The sequence below is a fragment of the Amphiprion ocellaris genome, chromosome 11 (assembly GCF_022539595.1).
Source record: "Amphiprion ocellaris isolate individual 3 ecotype Okinawa chromosome 11, ASM2253959v1, whole genome shotgun sequence".
NCBI lineage: Eukaryota > Metazoa > Chordata > Actinopteri > Pomacentridae > Amphiprion > Amphiprion ocellaris.
In genome coordinates, this window is record NC_072776.1 from 36,108,145 (window position 1) to 36,130,692 (window position 22,548).

Sequence of the window (22,548 nt, forward strand, 5' to 3'; positions counted from 1 at the left end):
ACAACAGGTAAAAAATGCAACATGAACAATGTGTGAACAAAACAATGATTACTAAACCGAACACATCAGTTTTAGTATCAGATTGATTAATTTACCCAGGATATCCTTGGCCTGCACAGGTTCGGTCATCTCCAGAGGTTCACCACGGCCAGCACAATTGACAGCAGAGACTCTGAAGAAGTAGTTGATATCTGGTTTTAAGTCATGAACTATGTACTCTGTTGTCTTGACCTCTCCCTTGGAGGTAATCATGGCCCACTCTTGCTCTCCCTCAACAAGCTTCTCCACCAGGTAGCTGGTGACCTCACTGCCTCCATCCCATTCTGGTTTGGACCAGCCCAAGGTGATGGATGTCTTCGTGGAGTCCACCACCTTCAACTTGCAAGGCTCATCAGGTGTATCTGTAAGTGAAATGTATTTATTAGGTGAGGCATACATTAATCTTCATTGTTTTCGTTGGAAATGTATGAATTTTGGTCCACTTACCAACTGGGTCAGCAGCCTTGTAGTAATCTGATACATCAGAGAATGGCCCTTCTCCAGCCTTGTTAATGGCACAGACACGATATTGATACTCATTTCCTTCAGTCAGGTGGTAAACAGTTTGTTTGATGTCAGTAACAGGATCTTTGTAAACCCTGATCCAGCGCAGACTCTTCTTATCTCGCCTCTCCAGATAGTAGCCGGTCACGGTGCTACCTCCGTCCACACCTGGTTTGTCCCATTCTACCAACATGGTGGTCTTAGTGATGGTGTTCACCTCAGGAGTACGGGGCTGGCCAGGAGTTACTGTAGAAATAGATAAAATGCCAATGTCAAGTAAACAACAGCAATCCTGTCATAAAAAGAAGTGTAGGAAAAATAAGAACACACCAGATAATTGCTGACGACTAGTAAAGAAAGGACTCAATGCCACCATCACTTACCAAAGGCATTCTTAGCGATGACGGGCTCTGACTCCAGTGACTCGCCTAGTCCGAACTTGTTAACACCCATGACGCGGAACACATACTCATTTCCACGCACCAGTTTGCCGACAGTGATGTGTGTCTGTTCGTACTTGTCTGAAACTGTCGACCAGACCACTCGGCTAGTTTCACGCCTCTCGACAATATAGTGGGTCACTTTAGAACCACCCTGGTCAGACTCGGGCACAGGTTCCCAGCTGAAGATGATCTTGTCAGCTGTGATGGAGTTGAAGTTAATGGTGCCAGCTGGGGGACCAGGTTTGTCTATGGGTAGGTTAAAAAAAAGGGAAGAGCACAAGAACACCAAGTACAGACAGTGGTTTCAGGTTATTTACTGAAAATTCCAACTGATCAGCAATTACGAATTAAATAGATATGGAAGTGGCAGACAAAAATTTTGACATACCGAGGATTTCTATCCTGATGGTTGCAGATGCTGATCCAAGAACATTCTTAATCTTGATCTCATATGAGCCTGTGTCGAAGCGAGTTGCGTCCTTGATCAGAACAGCAGAAGAGTCAGTTGTGCTTTCCACAGACAGTTTGGAGGTTGCTACCAGCTCTTTTCCATCTTTGAGCCACTCGATGGTTGGGAGAGGCTTGGCAATAATCCCTACTCTGAGCTTAACTGAGACTCCAGCCTTAAACTGAACCACGTCCAGATACTCTGGAGGAAGATCGATGGCTGGGGCACCTGTGGGACATGAGACATTAATGTGAGAAACCCAAAAAAATCCAGTAAAAGTAAACAAGACACATCACTGTGGCCAGAAATCTCACCACAGGCATCGACGCAAGTGACAGGGCCGGCAATGAGAGATGGGTTGCTGACAGATCCGACAGCATTCTTTGCATACACTCTGAACTCATAAGACTCATCCTGGTTCAGTCCGGACACAGTGAAGCCCATCTCGATGATGTTTGTAAAGTTTGCCTTCACCCATCTGCCACTTGGAGCTTCCCTCCTCTCCACGCTGTAGCCAGTAATCTTGCTGCCGCCATCGAATGGAGGCCTCTGCCAGGCAAGGCTGACAGAGTTTTTGGTCACTTCTGTGACATGGACGTTTGCTGGGGGCTCTGTGACAATACAGGTAGAAAGATGCAAGATTAACTGAACAACAGTATTTAGAGTGAGCTCTTAAATTATTTAGCTCTATATGCTCCCTTATTACAGGAAATAAATCTAATCAAATCAAACTTTATTTATAGAGCACTTTTCATACAGTTAAAAATGCAACGCAAAGTGCTTTACAACATTAAAAACATTAAAAACAAGAAAACCCATCCCTCCCTCCCTCCATATATACATATATGCACACAACTGCAGAAGCACGCACACGTATAGCACACAAATAGAAGATGATTTTACTTACCGCAGGCATCAATAGCAAGCACCTCTTCAGAAGTCTTACTCAACTTTCCAATACCAGCAGCATTTTCAGCCGCAACCTTGAATTCATAGATGAGGCCAGGGCAGATGTTTGTGACACGCCACTGGTTAGCTGGGATTGCTGTCTTATTGACCTTCTGCCAGAGGATGCTGCTTCTCTCCTTCATCTGGAGATGATATCCAAACACAGGGTTTCCACCATCATTGACAGGCTCATTCCAGCACACTGTTAGGCTCTCACGAGATACGTAGCCAAGCCATGGGGTGGATGGAGGTCCAGGGATGGCTGCAAAACACAACAAATATGTTAGTGTATCTTCAAAAAGATCCACCAGCCATAAAACAAAAGTTGTGACAGCCTTAGGTCGACTGACTTACTGTAGGGAAGCTTTATCGTGACTGGCTTGCTGTCAATATGGTCACTGACACCAAAGCGATTCTGAGCCTTGATCCTGAACTGATACTCCTCTCCTTTGGTCAGCTTAGTTGCCTTGATTGAGGTTCTGGCAATGCTAGCGGACACCTCTGTCCACATTGGAGTGCTGGTTTCACGCTTCAGGACAACGTAGTTGGTAACTGGACTGCCACCATCGTACTCTGGAGGAGCCCATTTCAGACACACTGTCGTTTCTCCAACCTCTCCAATCTCAACAGGACCAACAGGAGGTCCGGGTTTGTCCAGCACAACAAAGATGATGAAGATCTTGGTGGTACCTCCTGCATTTGAGGCGGTGATTTCATATTTGCCAGCATCACTGGAAATGCTTTCGGTTAGGGTAATAATTAAGCTGTCTGGAGTCACTTCTGTCAACAGTCTATTGGATCCCTTGATAGCAACATTGTTCTTAGACATGGTCACCTTTGGTATAGGCCTGCCAGTGAGAGGAATCTCAAAGGTCAGGTCGGCTCCTGCTTTCACATAAACTGTATTCTTGGGGTAGTTAGTCAGGTCAAACTCAGGAGCCTCTGTTGAAATAATCAGACAGAACGGATGTCAGTAAGTTAGCCACAAAACCAGTCCTGCCTAAATTTTCTACTACAAATTCAGTAGCTTTTAAAAAATAACCTAATAGCTATTTGACTGGCAAAACAAACGACACCATTTATATGCCAGAAACTCTAAAACCACAAAGAATTTGCCTGTCAGCCTACTGAAGTGAATTAAACTACTCATTTGTGGCATACTAATTGATTGGCACCCAAACCTGGTTTTCTCAAAATGTATTTATGTCTATTTACATGATTCATTTTAAAATTCTCCAAAAATAATGTGTGCATTAACTGATTTCTGTAAAAAACTAAAAAGTTCAGTGCTCCTTGACGCAACCATGAAGCCATTAATGACTCAGCTGTTACCAACAGTCACAACACAAAATTTCCAGAATTTTTTTGGCTGAACTGCAGGTTGTGTTTACACATAGCAGAGAGAAAAGAAGTATGGAAACAAAATAAAAATGTAAGTAGTAAAATATCTACAGTATGTGGAGCAACTACTTTTTTCACGCATTTTGGTCATCTTTGGGCACCCAGAAAAATGTTGGATTTCTTTTCAGATGTTTGAGTGTAAATAATCAAATAATGACAACTTTTTTATGATTTCTGTCATTCTGTGTCACACTCCACAGAGGACATTTCTGAGTTCTCTCTCTTCACAGTTGTGCTGTTTCCATAGAGCTAGAGGACTTTACATTGCATTGTAAAATGAGGCTGCAGCAAGGAATTATATGACAGGAGCAAAATACCCCAGAAACTGCCTAGAGTTCAGCGGGTTAATTAAATGTATTAGTAAAGCTGGAGATAATACCTTGTATTTCCTTGACAATAACAGGAACGATCATCTCCTTGGGTTCACTGAGTCCGGCGTGGTTCTCTGCTCGGACTCTGAAGAAGTACTCAGCACCTTCCCTCAGGCTCTTAATGGTGTGATTCATCGTCCTCACAGTGGCACACTTCACCCACTTGGTCTGTCCCTTCTCCACGGCATCAATAAGATAGCCAGTGACTCTGCTGCCGCCATCATACTCTGGTCTCGTCCAGGCAATTGTAACACTGTCCTTGGTAACGTTTACAACTCCAAGTTTCATAGGTGGACTTGGTACCTCTGTAAAAGACAGCAAGACATTTTGTTCAGTACATTCTGTTGGGAAACTGAAGTTTGTATAAAATTAAGCTACAATCCCTCAGTTCATTCATATGTTACCTGTAATCTTTGTTCCAGCCTTGGCCTCCTGAGGCTCGCCCACTCCATACTCATTTTCTCCAATAACTCTGAAGTAGTAGATGGCTCCCTCCTGCAAGTCTTCCACCTTGTAAGTCAGATCATGGCAGTTGCTGGTCACAGATACCCAGGCCTTTTTACTGGCCTCACGTTTTTCAACATGGTATGCCTTTACTGCATCACCGCCATCATTCTCTGGAGCCGCCCACATGAGGGTAGCAGAATCCCTGGTCACCGCTGAAACTTTCACATTGACTGGGGGTCCAGGAGAATCAAGCACTTTGACAACAATGGGCAGGGTTGCTTTTCCCAGTGGAGATTCAATGGTAACATGGTACTCTCCAGAATCATTTCTGTTTGACTTCTCAATAGTGAGTGAAGTGCTGGATTCTGTTGCTTCGATGGTTCCTCTGACTTTTAGGTCAACACCCTCCTTGGCCCAAGCTACTGATGGCACAGGTTTTCCTTTGAATGGCACATTGAGTGTAAATGCAGTGCCGTGCTTAACAATAAGTACTTTCCGCATCTCGATATCAGCGTCAAATGATGGCTCTGAAGTTCTGTCCATTGCTGCAGCTGCATCTGAATATGGGCTACGCACACCGCTGCCAACTTTGTTGATTGCCTTAACACAGAATTCATATTCTGCATCTGTCTTTAATCCAGTGATTGTGAACTCTAAGCTCTTGGTAAGAGGGATAGCTTCAATCCATCTTGCAAGTTCTTCAGGTGATTCGGGTACCTCCTCTTCCTCTTCCTCCTCATATTCTTCCTCCTCTTCTTCAACCTCTGGCTCTGGTTTGTGGATGTAGTCTCTGTATTCCACACTGTATCCAAGGATGGGAGCACCACCATCATCTGCTGGAGGTTTCCAGACAATGGACACAGAATCCTTGGTTGAACTGATGATCTTTGGCTTGGTTGGACGAGATGGAACAACCAGAGGATCCAATGCTCTGAATGTTGCAGATGGTTCACTTGGGGGACTCAAACCAGCTGCATTTTCAGCATAGACCCTGAAATCATACTCACAAGCCTTGCGCAGTTTGGTTGCTACTGCAGTACATTCAACAACTGGATCTCTGTTCACACGAACCCATCGCATGCCCGTCTTCTCACGGCGCTCAATCACATATCCAGTGATGGGACTGCCTCCATCACTAGCTGACTTGCACCAGGTGAGGGTCATGGAATCGCTGGTTATAGTAGTTACATCAACACTTGCTGGAGCGGAGGGGAATGTGTAGGGATCTGTGATCTTTACAGCATCACTCTCCAGTGCCTCGCCAAGTCCATGCTTGCTGACAGCCAGAACCCTGAAGATATATTCATTGCCCTTGAGCAGGCCGGTGACTTTGAAGTATGTCTTTTTGACGTCTCCCTTCACCAGTGTCCATGCCAAGCGGCTGGTCTCACGCCTTTCAACAATGTAATGAGTGATGTCAGCACCACCGGCCTCCTGAGGAGGACCCCATGACAGAGTGCACTCCTCAGCTGAGAGACCAGTGATTTGTAGGGGTCCTGCTGAGGGTCCTGGTTTATCCAGAATTACACAGTTTATCGGCATGGTAACTGCTCCCGCAATATTCTGAAGAGTCAAGGCATACTGTCCAGAATCTCTTCTGATGCAGTCTTTCACAATGACACATGTGTTGGTATCTGTTGAGATAATTTGGATTCTGGCTCTCAACTCAATCTCTTTGCCATCCTTTGTCCAGGAGATGACAGGAGCAGGACGTCCAACCAGGTCAGCATTAATCTTCAGAGTTTCTCCTGCTTTTACATGCAATGTCTCTCTGAACTTCACATCCATCATGATGCGAGGTGGATCCACATCATCCTTCACAGTGATAGGACCAGTGTTGTATGATGGTATGCTGAACAGTCCAGCTGCATTCTTTGCAATCACACGGAAATCATACTGGCTGTTCTCTATAAGGCCTGTCACTTCATAGTGGGTCTCAGGCACATTTGTGAAGTTGCACCTTGTCCAGCGTCCTTCAGGAAGGTCTCTGCGTTCAATAATGTAACCAGAAACTTTGGCTCCACCATCATACTCTGGTTTATCCCAAGATAAGGACACAGATGATCTGGTAACTGCAGTAACCACAGGTGTGCCTGGGGGATCGCATGGATCTCTGGCTGCTACAGCTTCACAGGCCTTGCTGCATTTACCAATGCCAGCAATATTTTCAGCATAGACGCGGTATTCATACATCATGCCTTCTTCAATTCCATTGACTTTGTATTCTGTATCTTTGATCATTCCTCTGTTCATCTTTGTCCAAAGAATGCTAGAACGCTCCTTCCTTTCCAGATGGTAGCCCAAAACAGGACTGCCACCATCACTGACCGGCTCATTCCAGGTCACCAACATGTAAGACTTGGTGGCCAGTTTCACTATGGGTGTGGAAGGGGGTCCAGGTTGTTTGAAGTTATACATAGCAGTGATTCCAGGTGAATCCAGATACGTGCTCTTTCCATAGCGATTAACTGCATAGACACGGAACTGGTACTCTGCTCCGTGTGTCAGGCGGCCAGCCTTGAAAGCTGTTCTGGCAACATTACTTGCCACCATCTGCCATTCCTGTGTGTTTGTGTCTCTCTTCTCCACAATGTAATTGCTGATAGAGCACCCACCATCGTATTCTGGTGGGGACCAGGAGAGTGTGATGCTGTCTGAGGTCACAGCATCCACCTTTATTGCTTTTGGTTGACCTGGTTTATCGAGGACAACAACTCCGATATCTGATGAGACAGTTCCTGCTGCATTGGCCAGAGTGATTTCATACTTTCCAACATGTTCTCTGGTAGCCTCTTTGATGACAATTTTGGTTGAGGTTGCAGTGTTTAAGATTGTCACTGATGATGTCTGCTTCAGGGGAAGGCCGTCCTTCTTCCAGGAAACAACAGGTTTTGGTCTGCCTCTTATTGGAACCTCAAGAGTGAGGTCACTTCCAGCTTTAACACTGTAGGTGTTAAACAGTAAATTGGCCGATGGTTCAATTCCAACATCCTTTGCAACTACAGGCAAACCAAGATCCTTTGGCTCACTCTTTCCCTTCTCATTGATTGCAACAACTCTGAATAAATAGGCTTCGTTAGGAGTCAGATTGGGAACAGTTGCTTCTGGCACCTTGACTGTGCATGCTGTGCCCCATTTATCCCCAGTCTTAGGCTTAAATTCTACATTGTAGCACATTACTTTGCTTCCACCATCATGAGCAGGTTTTTCCCAAGTCAGTGACACACTAGTCTTGGTCAAATCTACAAGAGTAACCTTGTTTGGTGGAAGAGGTACCTCAGACACTTTGATTTCTTTAGTTTCAACCATCTGTCCCTGGCCATATTCATTTACAGCACAGACTCTAAAGTAGAACATTCCACCCTCGGGCAAGTCTTCAATCTTAAATGAGTTGACCGTGCAGTTGCTGGTGACAGTAGTATACACCTTCCTGACAGACTCTCTCTTCTCCACAATATAGTTTGTGATTTTAGAACCACCATCAGTCAGTGGCGTGTCCCAGCCAAGAGTCACTGAATCCCTCTTAAGCTCCTTCACAGCAAGCTTTTGTGGTGCACTTGGTGTATCCAAAATTCTCACAGCAACAACTGCAGACTTTGTGCCACTGCTGTTCTCCAATGTCAGCGAGTATTTGCCACTGTCAAAGCGGTTAACATTGTCAATGACAAACATGGTGTATGAAGTGGTGGTGTCGATTGCAGCGCGCTCTGTGAGAGTGCCTTCAACCTTCTCCCATTTCACAGCAGGCTCAGGCCTTCCTCTGATGGTGACGAACAGACGCAGAGTTCCACCAGCACGGACTGATACCACCTTTCTGAGATCAGCATCGAGCTCGATCTCTGGTGCTTCTGCCCTGTCAGATGTAACCACTGTGCCGTGGACATTAGCAGCCTCTCCCACTCCCTCTGAGTTGATAGCGCAGACACGGAACTGGTACTCTCCACCCTCCTTCAGGTCTGCGATGGTGAGTTTAGTGGCTTGAATACCAGTAGGTGGAGTGCACATGTTCCATTCCTTTTCAATTGGTGGTTCTACTGCTGGTGCTACTTCTGCCTCCTCTGTTGACTCTGGCAATGGTGTATATTCCCTCATTTCAACAATGTAGCCTTTGACATAGGCCCCACCATCAAAGTCAGGTTTGCCCCAGGACAGAGACACAGAAGACTTTGAGTAGTCTGTCACCTTTGGATGGTGTGGAGGTCCGGGTGGTGTTGTAGCATCACATGCTCTGTAGAACAGGGACAGTTCACTGAGCTCTCCCATTCCAGCCTCATTCTCAGCAGCAACACGGAACTCATAGAAGTGATCTGTCAGCAGACCTGTGACCTTGAAGTGAGTGTCAGTCAGTTTCTGTCTGTTGCACTTTGTCCACCTTACACTGTCTTTGTCACGTTTCTCCAGATGGTAGCCTTCAATGTCAGCTCCACCAGTCTGTTCTGGAGAGGTCCATGACAGAACCATAGATTCCTTTGTTATCTGACTTGCTTCTGGAGTTCCGGGAGCAGTAGGTGGTTTGTAAGGATTGCGTGCAGTGATGGGTTCACTTTCGAGATAATCACCAACACCATATTTATTGATTGCCCTGACTCTAAAGATGTATTCATTACCAGTAAGCAAATTTGTTACTTTGTGGTACAGACCCTTGATGTTTGGTGCAACCACTGTCCAGGACAACCTGCTAGTTTCTCTCTTCTCCAGGACATAGCGACTGATGCTGGCCCCACCATCCAGAGCTGGCTCAGACCAGGCAATGATACACCTGTCAGACATGACTCCTGTCACTTTCATGGGTCCAGTGGGTGGACCCGGTTTATCAAGGACTTTCACAGTGATAGGCAAAACTTTTGTACCACCCAGATTTTTGAGGACAAGGTCATAGTGGCCACCATCAAGCTTGGTCACGTCTTTAATAGTCATGGCTGCACGTTTCTGTGTAGTTTTCACTTCAATGCGCACAGCTTTGTCCATTTCCTTGCCCTCCTTTAGCCAGGCAACATCAGGAATTGGTTTTCCATAGATGTCTGCATCAAGAAGCAAATGTTCGCCAGTATTGACAACGATAACATCCTTGTATTTTGGATCCATTGAGGCCCTTGGTGGTTCAAGTTCATCAGTAGCAGTAATCGATCCAGAGCTGTCAGATGGCTCACTGAAGACTCCAGCTGCATTTCTTGCAATAACTCTGAATTCATATTGCTCATTCTCTGTCAAACCAGTGACTGCATACTCTGTCTCAATTATGTTGGTAAAGTTAGCTCTTACCCAGCGCCCATCAGGGGAGGATAGATCTTTCCTTTCCACAATATATCCATTTACTTTGCTGCCACCATCATACTGAGGCTTTGTCCACTGAATCTTGATAAGGTTCTTGGAAACAGTTATAGCTTCTGGAGCACCAGGAGGATCACATGGGTCGCGAGCAACAAAGGAATCAGACACTTTACTGCATCTGCCAATGCCAACAATATTTTCTGCATAAACTCTAAATTCATATCCAATACCCTCCTCAAGATTGCATATCTTGAATTGGGTATCAGCAATGAGAGTCTTATTCAGTTTGTTCCACAGAATGCTGCTTCTCTCCTTGCTTTCCAGATGGTAGCCGATAACTGCACTTCCTCCATCATTGACTGGCTCGTTCCATTCAATGATCATCATTTCCTTGGTCACAGATTTGATATATGGCGTTCCTGGAGGTCCTGGTGTTTTGTATGGATATTGCACCACAATGACCTTGGAGTCCAGAGACACGCCCTTTCCATATCTGTTTTCAGCAATGATTCTGAACTGATACTCTGCACCAGTCTTCAACTTGGTGACCTTGAAAGCTGTTCTAGCTAGCTGTGTGGTGACTGGCTGCCATGTTGTAGTGGTGGTGTCTCTCTTTTCCACTATATAGTTCTTTACCTGACATCCACCGGTGTACTCTGGAGGTTCCCATGACAGATGGACAAAAGTGTTGCTCACTTCAACAACCTTGACTGGACCCGTTGGTGGACCAGGTTTGTCAAGAATAATGACAGCCACATCCTCAGTGACTGTGCCAGCACTATTGGTGGCTGTAATTGAGTATTTGCCAAAGTCTTCCTTACATGCTTCAGTAATTTGAATTACAGCTGTTTCTGGAGTGTTTAATACATTGACTCTGGATGTCACCTTCAAAGCCTGACCATCCTTGGTCCAGGTGACTTTAGGTTTGGGCCTGCCAAGCACAGGAAACTCTAACTTCAGATCTTTTCCAGCAAGTACACTGTAAGTGTTGAATTGCACCTTAATGCTTGGTTCCATGGTCATGTCACTTGCAATAACTGGTGCAGCCAATGCTTTTGGCTCGCTCTTTCCCTTCTCATTGTAAGCAATGATACGGAAAAGATATTCTGTTCCAGCTGTGAGGCCTTTGACAGTTCCGTCGCATGTTTTTGTATTTGTGGCAACTCCCCACTTATCTGTACCCTTAGGCAGCATCTCAATTAGATATCCACCAATTCTACTGCCTCCATCATGCTGAGGTTTCTCCCAGGCCAGTGAAACAGTAGCCTTAGTGACATCAGTGAGGAAGACCTTTCCAACAGACAGAGGCACCTCAGAGGCCTTGGAGGCAGTCTTTGTTTCAACAGCCTGGCCAATTCCAAATTCATTCTCAGCCATGACTCTGAAGTAGTACATAGCACCTTCAATCAAGTTTTCAACTTTGAATGTGGTCTTGGTGCATTTTGTAGACACATTTGCATATGCTTTTCTGGTTGATTCCCGTTTGTCAATGACATAGTTCTTGATTTTGGAACCTCCATCAATCAGTGGAGCATCCCATACAAGAGTGACAGACTCCCTTTTGACATCTTTAACCACAAGGTTTTGAGGAGCCCCAGGTGTATCAAGGACCTTAACTGAAACAACTTCAGACGCAGTGCCGCTGCTGTTGGTCAGGCTAAGGGCATATTTTCCAGAGTCACTCCTGTCGCATGAGTCAAGAGAAAGCTGTGTGAAGTTAAGAGCTTTCTCAACCACTGTTTTCTCATTCAGGTCACCCTCATCCTTGGTCCACTTAATCTCAGGTGTTGGCCTGCCCTTGAATGGAACATGGATTCTAACAGATCCACCTGCTTTCACTACGATGCCCTTCCTCAGCTCAGAGTCAAGATGGATCTCTGGTGGTTCTACCCTTTCCTCTGGCTTAGCTGTTCCAGAAAGAGACGCCGGCTCGCCAACTCCCAGTTTGTTCAGAGCACAAACCTGGATCTTGTACTCCTGGCCCTCAGTAAGTTTGGTGATTTCATACTTGTTGACACGCAGGCCAGTGGGTGGAGTGACCATGGTCCATTGCTCCTCTTCAGCCTTGCAGACTTCAACAATGTATCCTTGAATGGTACTGCCGCCATCAGATAGAGGCTTACCCCATGAGACTGTAATTGAAGTCTTTGTGGAGTCAATCACGTTCACATATGCTGGGGCACCGGGTTTGTACTTTGGATCACAGGCCTTGTAGTAAGAACTTGGAAGACTTGGTTCTCCTGCTCCAACTATGTTCTCAGCAACCACTCTGAACTCATACTCATGACCTGTAGTGAGGCCTGTAACTCTGAATGACAGATCTGTGACCTTCTGCCTGTTGCATCTGGTCCATTTGATTCCAGTTCTGTCCTTCTTTTCAATGATGTAACTGATAATCTCACTGCCGCCATTAGTCTCAGGGGCAGACCAAGTGATGGTCATACCATCATGGGCAATGTTGGATACATCCTCAATGTGAGGTGAACCAGGAGGAACAAATGGAGTCTTCATGATCACTCCACCAGACTCTAGTGGCTCACTGACACCGTAACCATTGACTGCCATGACACGGAACATGTATTCATTTCCTTCCAGTAGTTTGGTGACTTTGTAGCTTGTGGTTTTACATGAGCTGGAAACTACAGTCCAGGCTAGACGGCTGGTTTCTCTTCTCTCAATGACGTAATGTGAAATAGGACTACCTCCATCGTGTAGAGGAGCACGCCATACCAGTGTGCATCTATCTTCAGAGACTCCAGTGATGTGGAGGGGACCTTCACATTGGCTGGGTTTATCCAGGACCACAACCTTGAATGGAACAGTTTCACTGCCAGCCTCGTTTGTCAGCTGCAGCATGTAAACTCCACCATCAACTCTAACAGCGTCCTTAATGACAATCATGGCATGGTTTTCTGTGTTTCTGATCTCCAGTCTTAGTGTATTTTCAATGGGTTTTTCATCCTTGAACCACTGGATTGTAGGCAGTGGCTTGCCACGTGTGTCAGCATCTAGCCTGAATGTCTCTCCAGCATTAATGATAATGGTCTTAGTAAATGCAGGGTCAATGGAGAATTTGGGTGCCTCCAGCTTGTCACTTGCAGTGATGGGTCCACTGTTATATGACGGCTTGCTGACGGTGCCAACAGCATTCTTAGCAATGACTCTAAAGTCATACTGTGCATTTTCAGTCAGACCAGTGACAGTAAACTGTGTCTCAATCACATTAGTGAAGTTTGCCCTTACCCACCTGCCCTCTGGCAGATCACGCTTCTCTACAGTATAGCCAGTGATATTGCTGCCACCATCATACTCTGGTTTAGTCCATTCAATGACAATAGTGTCTTTGGTCACATGGATGGCTTCTGGTGTGCCAGGAGGATCACATGGGTCGCGAGCAACACAGCCCTCTGAGACCTTACTGCTCCTGCCAATACCAACAATATTTTCAGCATAAGCTTTGTATTCATACTCAACACCCTCGTCCAATGGGTGACTCTTGAAACTGGTATCATGGATAAGTGTCTTGTTGATCTTGACCCAGAGAATACTATTTCTCTCCTTCCTTTCAAGATGGTAGCCAAGAACAGGGCTGCCTCCATCTGATACGGGTTCATGCCACTCAACAATCTGGTGGTCCCTTGATAGAGACGAAATGAAAGGAGTGCCTGGTGGGCCTGGCTCTCTGTATGGGTACTGAGCTACAACAGCAGATGAATCCAGACCATGACTCTTGCCATAGCGGTTCTGGGCAATGATCCTGAACTGGTACTCAGCTCCAGTCTTCAGTCTACTCACTTTGATGCTGTTTCTAGCACAGTTGATGCTCACATTTTCCCATGTTGTTGTAGTAGTATCTCTCTTCTGCACAATGTAGTTTGAAATTTGGCATCCACCATTGTGTTTTGGTGGTTCCCATGAAATTGTAACACTCTGTGTTGTAATTTCATCAAACTTCACGGGGCCAGATGGAGGGCCAGGTTTGTCCAGTACAATGATTTCAACTGTTGTATCTTTCTTTCCAGCTGAGTTTGCAACATTGATGCCATACATGCCGCCATCATCACCTGCTGCCTCCTTAATGCTCAGTGTTGTATGTGTTGGTGTATTGAGAATGTTGACTCTGGTAGTGAACTTTAGAGGAGCTCCATCTTTAGTCCATGTAACTGCAGGTTTAGGACGTCCAAAGATGGGAATGTCAATGTTCATGTCTTTGCCCACATTCACACTGTAGCTGCTGAATGCTGGACGGGCATCTGGCTCAAAGACTAAGTCTTTGGTCATCACTGGACCTGCAAGGACTTTGGGGTCACTCTTTCCCTTATCATTGATTGCTGTTACTCTGAACAAATACTCCTCTCCTGGGTTCAGATTGGCAACAGTGGCCTCCATTGTCTTAAACGTGTTGACACCAGACCATTTCTCTTGGCCCTTCAGCTGCACCTCGAGTAAATACTGCATGACTCTGCTACCACCATCATACTCAGGCTTCTCCCAGGCCAAAGAGATGCTTGTTTTGGTCTGATCTGTAACACTCAGATTTTTTGGAGTCTGGGGCACCTCTGAGACTTTAAGAGCATCGGCAGTTCCTACAGGCAGGCCAACACCATGAGCATTCTCAGCGAGGACTCGGAAGTAGTAGCTGCAGCCCTCCTGGAGTGGTTCTATCTTCCATGAAAGAGCATGACAATTTGTTACAACCGCTGCATATGTTTTGCGTGTACTTTCCCTCTTTTCAATGATGTAGTTCTTGATCTTGGATCCACCATCCAACAGAGGTGGTTCCCACACCAGTGTTACTGATTGGTTTGTAATTTCTTTGACTTTAAGATTAACAGGAGCGCTGGGTGTGTCGAGAACACGGACAACAACAAAAGCAGATTTTGTTCCACTGGAATTCTCAGCAGTGACTGTGTACTTTCCACTGTCATTTCTGCTCATCTTATCAATTACAAGGGATGTATAACTGCTGGTAATCTCAACCTGAGCAGTCTCCTTGAGCGCAGCTTCATCTTTGTCCCACTTGATAGTAGGAGCGGGCCTTCCTTTGATGGGGATAAACAGTCTAAGAGAGGTGCCAGCTTTAATGGTCACAATCTTTCTCAGCTCTGGGTCAATGTCAAGGTCTGGCTCCTCTGCCCTGTCCTGGGCAACAACAGCTCCAGAGACATCAGCATGTTCACCAACACCCACTTTGTTTATAGCACATACTCTAAACTTGTATGCCTGGTTTTCCTTCAGATTTGTAGCCTCAAACTTTGTCTTCTTGACACCTGTTGGTGGCGTGCACATTGTCCATTCCACAGCTGGTGCATCTGTGGATTCTGTCTCTGCAGCTGGTGCTTCTGTTGGCTCTGCTGCCTCTGTGGTAGTGCAGCACTCAACAATGTATCCCTGAATCTCACAGCCTCCATCACACACCGGCTTTCCCCATGACAGGAACACTGATGTTTTTGTTGTGTCAGTGACTCTTGGATTGTGTGGTGGGCCGGGCATGAAGATGGGATCAAGAGCTTTGTAGAATACAGTTGGGGAGCTTGAGTCACCTACACCAACAGCATTTTCAGCTGCAACTCTGAATTCGTAACTATGGCTTTCAAGGAGTCCAGTGACCTTGAAAGTCAAATCAGTGACAGTTTTCCTGTTGCATCTCGTCCACCTCACACCTTCTTTGTCATGCTTCTCAATTATGTATCCAGTGATTGGACTGCCTCCATCTTCAGAAGGAGCCTCCCAGGTGAGCACCATTGAATCCTTTTTAATATCTGAAATTTCTAAGCCCTTCGGTGATCCAGGTGGCAGGTATGGATCCTTAATTACGACAGCAGCAGACTCAAGTGGTGCACCTATTCCAAACTGGTTGACAGCATGAACTCTGAAGATGTACTCATTTCCTTCAAGGAGCTTGTTGACTTTTAGACAAATATTTTCCACTTTTGGGTCCACAACAGTCCATACAAGTCTGCTTGTCTCTCTTCTCTCCACAACGTAGTGAGAGATCTTGCTGCCACCATCTTGCAGTGGTGGCTTCCATGCAAGGCAGCATCGGTCTTTGGTTATTCCTGTAACAACAAGGGGTCCTTGTGGTTCCCCAGGCTTATCTAGAACAACCACATCGATCTGTACAGCCTTTTCTCCACCAGGATTTTTCAGCAGCAGAGTGTATTCACCTCCATCAGAAAGTTTTGCTTCTTTGACAGATATAAAAGCTTTGGTGGGTGTGTTCTTAATCTCTCTATGAATAGTGTTTCCCAGTTCCAACTCTCCCTTCATCCAGTGGATAGAGGGCAGTGGTTTTCCATTAACATCTGCATCAATTTTAAAGTTATCTCCAGCATTAACCACAACAGTCTGTGTGTACTCTGGGTCAATGCTGAAGCGTGGTGGTTCAATCTCATCCCTAGCAGTGATAGGGCCAGTGCTGAAAGATGCCAAACTGAAAACACCAGCGGCATTTCTGGCAATAACACGGAACTCATATTGATTATCCTGCACAAGTCCAGTGGCTACATATTCTGTCTCGATGACATTAGTGAAGTTAGCCTTCAGCCAACGACCCTCAGGAAGCTCCTTCTTTTCCACAATGTAGCCTGTAACCTTTGCACCACCATCATACTCAGGCTTGGTCCAAACAATGGTCACAGAGTCCTTAGTAATCTTTGTTGCCTCGGGAGTGCCGGGAGGATCGCAAGGATCTCTAGCAACCTGTCCTTCAGATACTTTGCTCACTTTCCCTATTCCAACAATATTTTCAGCATAAACTCTGTATTCATACTCCATTCCTGGCTCCAGACCAGCGGTCTTGAAGGTCTGGTCAGTAATAAGAGACTTGTTGAGTTTCACCCACAGAATACTATTTCTCTCTTTACGCTCAAGATGGTAGCCCAAGATAGTGCTTCCACCATCATTCACAGGCTCATTCCAGGCCACCACCATGCTGTCTTTAGTGCAGGCTGCAATGGATGGTGTTCCTGGGGGTCCTGGGAGTTTATACGGATACTGAGCCACAATACACTCTGATTGGAGAATTGGGCCTTTTCCATACCTGTTTTCGGCTGTGATTCTAAACTGATACTCAGAGCCAGTCTTCAGCCTGCCTGCCTTAATTTTGGTCCTTGCTAGGTTGGGAGATACAATCATCCAGTTAGTTGTAGATGTGTCTCTCTTTTCTACGATGTAGTGTTTGATGGTGCAACCACCATCATACTCTGGTGGATTCCAGGAAATGGTTACACTGTCAGAAGTGACCTCTTCTACCTTAACCGGACCGCCTGGCTGGCCTGGTTTGTCTAGAACAACAATGCCAATATCTGCAGTTGTTTCGCCTGCTGTGTTGGTCAGAGTAATAAGGTAGTGTCCGACATCATCTCTACTAGCCTCTTTGATGGTGAGGTTCAGCATTGTGGCTGTTGCGCCAAAGTTCACTCTTGTAGTTCTTTTCAGAGGCTGACCATCCTTTACCCAGGATACAGCTGCTTTGGGACGTGCAACATATGGAACCTCCACTGTCAGGTCTTCTCCTGCTAACACACTGAATGTGTTGAACAACATTTTGATAACAGGTGCAATCACAAGATCTTTTACGATCACAGGAACGCCAATCTGACGTGGGTCACTAGTTCCTTTCTCATTTCTTGCTGCTACACGGAACATGTATTCTTCACCTGCATTTAGTCCACTAATAGTCGCTTCTGTTTCTTTTACAATCACAGCCTGGGACCATTTATCAGCACCCTTAGGCTGGATCTCAACAACATAACAGCCAACTCTGCTGCCACCGTCATGCTCTGGCTTCTCCCACGAGAGGGTGACACTGTTTTTGGTGACATCCTTGAGAGTAATTTTGCCAGGTGGCTGTGGTTTCTCTGACACTTTAACTGATTCCCCAGTCTCAATGGGCAAGCCAATGCCATATTCATTCTCAGCTAAAACTCTGAAGTAATAGTTGCATCCTTCCAGGAGCTGATCAACCGTGAAGGTGGTATGATGACAATTAGCATTGACTGTGGCATACGCTTTCCTTGTAGACTCACGTTTTTCAACAATGTAGTTCTTAATCTTAACTCCTCCATCATTCATTGGTGGATCCCAAGTCAGAGTGACAGCTTCATTAGTTACAGCAGTTATCTTCAAATTCTGTGGAGCACTTGGTGTATCAAGCACCCTGACTTGAACTGTAGCTGTCTTGGAGCCAGAACTATTTTCAACAGTAAGATTATACTTCCCACTGTCAAATCTGTTGACATTTTCAATGACAAGTGAGGTGTATGATGTTGTGCTGTCAATAGTTGCCCTCTCAATAGGTTCACCATCTCCTTTGGTCCATTTAGCCTGAGGAGCTGGTCTGCCTCTGATAGGAACAAACAGTCTAAGTGAGCAGCAAGCTCTAAGACTGACCAGTTTACGGAGCTCTGCATCCAAATCGATCTCAGGTGGGAGGAGCCTGTCCTCTGCCTTGGGATTGCCAGGTACAGATGCTGCCTCTCCAATTCCTTCACTGTTGACAGCAGAAATGTTGATCTTGTACTCCTGGTTCTCTTTCAGATTAACAATGGTAAAGGAGGTTGCAAGGAGACCTTCTTTGGGTGTAACAATGGTCCATTCCTCATCGTCCTCCTTTTCAGATGGAATGCATGTCTCCACAATGTAGCCGGTGATTTCAGAACCACCATCATACACTGGTTTGTTCCAGGCAACAGTAATTGAAGACTTGGTTGTGTCCAAGATTCTGGGGTTGCATGGAGCACCAGGCTGGTAGAGTCCATCAGTGGCCTTGTAGAATGGACTAGACACACTTGGTGCACTCACTCCAGCAGCATTCTCAGCAATTATTCTGAATTTATAGTCATGTCCAACAAGAAGGCCTGTTGCCTTGAATTGTAGATCTTTGACCTTTCTCTTGTTGCATTTGACCCAGCGCAGGCCTATTCTGTCTTTTCTTTCAATATGGTAATTGGTGATGGGAGTTCCACCATCACTTTTCGGTGCTTGCCAAATAAGAACCATTGAATCTTTAGAGATGGCTGTCACCTCAGGATTCTCTGGAGGATCTGGAATCACATATGGATTGTCTGCAATAGTAGGTTCTGATTCAAGGGCCTCGCCAAGTCCATACTTGTTCAGTGCCATAACTCTAAAGTTGTATTCGTTCCCTTTAAGCAGCTTGGTTACCTTGTGTTGTGTAACTTGCAAGTCTGAAGCCACATTGGTCCAAACCAGTCTGCTTGATTCACGCTTCTCAATCACGTATCCTTCAATCTTGGCACCGCCGTCATCTGCAGGTGGAGCCCAGGTAAGAACACAGTTGTCAGCTGTGACATTAGACACCTGAAGAGGTCCAACTGGTGGTCCAGGCCTGTCAAGGACTTTAACATTAAAGGTGTGCTTTGCAAATCCACCAACATTTGTGGCAGTCAGAACAAACTCTCCTCCATCTGATCTGATGGAATCCTTGTTGGTCAGGGTGGTTGTCAATTCAGTGAACCTAACGTCCAGTTTCATTGTGTTTTCCACCTCCTTTCCATTCTTGGTCCAAACCATAGATGGGATTGGTTGGCCAGCAATATCAGCATCAAGCCTGAAGGACTCGCCAGCCTTCAGCAGAACAACATCCTTAAAGATGGCATCAACCATAATGCGTGGTTCGATAATGTCGTCTTTGCAGGTAATTGGGTCTGACGGCTCAGAGGGCACGCTAACTGCGCCGGCTGAGTTTCTGGCTATAACACGGAATTCATAGGAGGCATCCTGAGTCAGCCCACTGACAGTAAACGCTGTCTCAATGATGTTGGTGAAATTGGCTCTGATCCAGCGACCAGTAGGCAGTTCTCTCTTCTCCACTGTGTAGCCGGTGATTTTGAAGCCACCATCATATTCAGGCTTTGTCCATTGAATAGTAATGACGTTCTTGTTGACAAATATTGGCACAGGCTGACCTGGTGGGTCAACAGGATCCAAGGCCAGAATTGCTTCTGAGGCTTTGCTGGGTTTACCAATTCCAGCCATGTTTTCAGCCATGACACGGAACTCATATGCAATGCCATCTTCAAGCCCAGTGGATTTAAAGATGTTTCCTTTCACAATACCCTTGCTGATCTTATGCCACATGATACTGCTTCTTTCCTTCCTCTCAACATGATAACCAATGACTTCATTTCCACCATCAGACACAGGCTCATTCCAGCCAATCGTTATTGAATCCTTGGTAAATGCAACAACACCAGGAGTGCCAGGAGGTCCAGGAGCTTTGAATGGATAGGCAGCCACCACCGCCTCTGAGGTGATGGGAGGTCCAACACCATATCTGTTCTTAGCCTTTATTCTAAACTGGTACTCTGATCCAGTGGTTAACCGAATGGCTTTGAACATTGTGCGGATGATAGTGGAAGACAGCTCGGTCCATGTTTGGGTGGTGGTGTCTCTCATCTCCACCACATAGTTGTTGATGGGAACACCTCCATCATTCTCAGGAGTTTCCCATGCAAAGATGCAATAGGTACGAGATATCTCCACAATCTTAACTGGTCCTTTGGGTGGCCCTGGTACATCATGCACTTTGACAATGATGTTGTCTGTGACAGATCCTACAATGTTCTTTCCCGTCATGGTGTATACACCACTGTCGGCTCTGTTGCATTCATTGATGCTGAGAGTAACAGTAGCAGCTGTAGTTTCCACATTAGTTCTCTGTGTGAGTTTCAGAGCTGCTCCATCCTTCTGCCAAGAGACAGTTGGTCTAGGACGTCCCGTAACTGGAATCTCAACTTTGATGTCATCTCCTGCCTTGGCAATAACGGTCTTCTGACAGACACCACGCAGGTCGAATTCAGGCAGTGAAGTAGAATCTCTGACAACAATGGGTTTGCTCTCACGTGGAACACTTCTACCAGACTGGTTAACGGCCATTACACGGAAAATGTACTCTTCGTTCTCATTGAGATTCTTCACGGTGAAATCCATGGTTTTAACTGTTGTTACATGGGCCCACTGATCAGTTGCCTTCTTCTGGGCTTCCAGGACGTATCCTGTAATTCTGCTTCCACCATCATGCTTGGGTTTAGTCCAAACGAGACTGACAGAACTCTTGGTGATATCAGTAGGAATAATGCTTTCAGGTGGAGTTGGTGCCTGGGATGCACGAATTGGATCAGAAGTTTCAAATGCTTCACCAATGCCATACTCATTCTCAGCAGATACTCTGAAATAATACTCACAACCTTCACCCAGCTCGTCAATTTTGACTGAAGTGGCTGGGCAATGTGTAATAGCAGTAGCAAAAGCCTTGCGCGTTGATTCCCTCTTCTCAATGATGTAATTTGTAATCTTGGCTCCACCATCAATGAGAGGCATCTCCCATTGAAGTGTGATGCTTTCCTTGTCAATCTTGACTGGTTTAAGGTTAAGTGGAGGTCCAGGTGAATCGAGAACTCTCACATGTATATCAGCACTCTTCTTTCCAGTTGAGTTTTCAAGGGTAAGGTCATATTTGCCTGCATCGATCCTTGAACTCTCAGGAATAATCAGCATTGTGAAGGATTCAGTACTGTCGATGACTGCACGTGGGACAGGGCCTCCCTCCTTAGACCAGGTCACTGTTGGTGTAGGACGTCCCTTGATTGGCACAAAGAGTCTGATGGAGCAGCCAGCTCTAACAACAAGGGTTCTTCTCAGCTCAACATCCAGCTCCAGGTCAGGCTCAGCTGCACGCTCCACAATCTCAACCAGCTCCTTAGTTTCAGCAGGCTCACCTGCTCCCTTTGCATTCACAGCACTAATTCTGAAGTAATATTTTGCACCAGCTTCCAGCTCAGGAACAACAAACTCTGTGATCCTCAGTGGAGATGGCGTATCCTTAACCCATTCTTCTGTTCCTTCTTTCTTGTGTTCAATCACATATCCAGTGACTTCAAGTCCACCATTATCAAGAGGTTTTCCCCAGTTCAGAGTGGCTGTGGTTTTGGTTGTGTCTGTAACTCTTGCATTGACCGGCGGTCCAGGTGGATCTGACAGACATAAAAGAAGTGGTTAATGTTTTTGAAAAACTTAACTGTGTAAACTGCTGATTTTGTTTGATTAAGTCGAAGCATATGAAACCATAGGTAGTTTTCCACAGCAAGAACTTGCAGGTCATTTTAGGGTGGATCAAACCTTTGACTGTTTCGACCACAGGAACTATCCCTGTAGAACCTCTTTCAGAACTCTTTTCAGGGAGAAAATTGTAAATATTCCAGAGTGGGTACTTCTGAGCAGCTGCAAAATTCTTTTGTGTAGATTTACATGCATGATCAGTTAAATTCGCAAGAGACAAATCCTAATTAGTTAAAGTCAGAAAGGACAACAAACACTATTTTTCTGGGCCTCTCAATGTCCTTGACCACCTGAAGTCTTCTCCTTTTTGACATAATCATTCATTCTAACATAACAAACCTGCATTGTTCTATTTTCTACATAGAATTAGGTTTGCTCCCAACAATGGCCATATGTTTTAGTGCACCAGCAGTTAATTTTGCAGTCAAAGCTGTTGGATTTTAAATAGAAACAGAAAGGCTATAAGGGCCATTTAGAGGGTGTTCCTCTAAACGTTTACTCCACCTCACACTGATTTCCTGCAGTGGAAAGTCACCGAATAATAATATTGAATTTTGGCAGTCCACATGGCTTTCACAGCTGAAATGCAAAT

General features: G+C 45.5%; 1 protein-coding gene across 1 annotated transcript in view; it reads right to left on the reverse strand.

The window, feature by feature from the left end:
- Window positions 1–22,548, reverse strand: part of ttn.1 (titin, tandem duplicate 1) — a 198,399-nt gene that overhangs the window by 29,827 nt on the left and 146,024 nt on the right. Inside the window, exons 210-218 of the mRNA XM_055015241.1 lie at window positions 4,559–21,871; window positions 4,163–4,459; window positions 2,737–3,324; window positions 2,342–2,644; window positions 1,749–2,045; window positions 1,375–1,662; window positions 927–1,232; window positions 487–789; window positions 96–401 (exon numbers count right to left, since the gene is read on the reverse strand). Coding sequence (XP_054871216.1) covers window positions 96–401; window positions 487–789; window positions 927–1,232; window positions 1,375–1,662; window positions 1,749–2,045; window positions 2,342–2,644; window positions 2,737–3,324; window positions 4,163–4,459; window positions 4,559–21,871 — 20,001 coding nt within the window. The remainder of the gene's footprint in view (window positions 1–95; window positions 402–486; window positions 790–926; window positions 1,233–1,374; window positions 1,663–1,748; window positions 2,046–2,341; window positions 2,645–2,736; window positions 3,325–4,162; window positions 4,460–4,558; window positions 21,872–22,548) is intronic.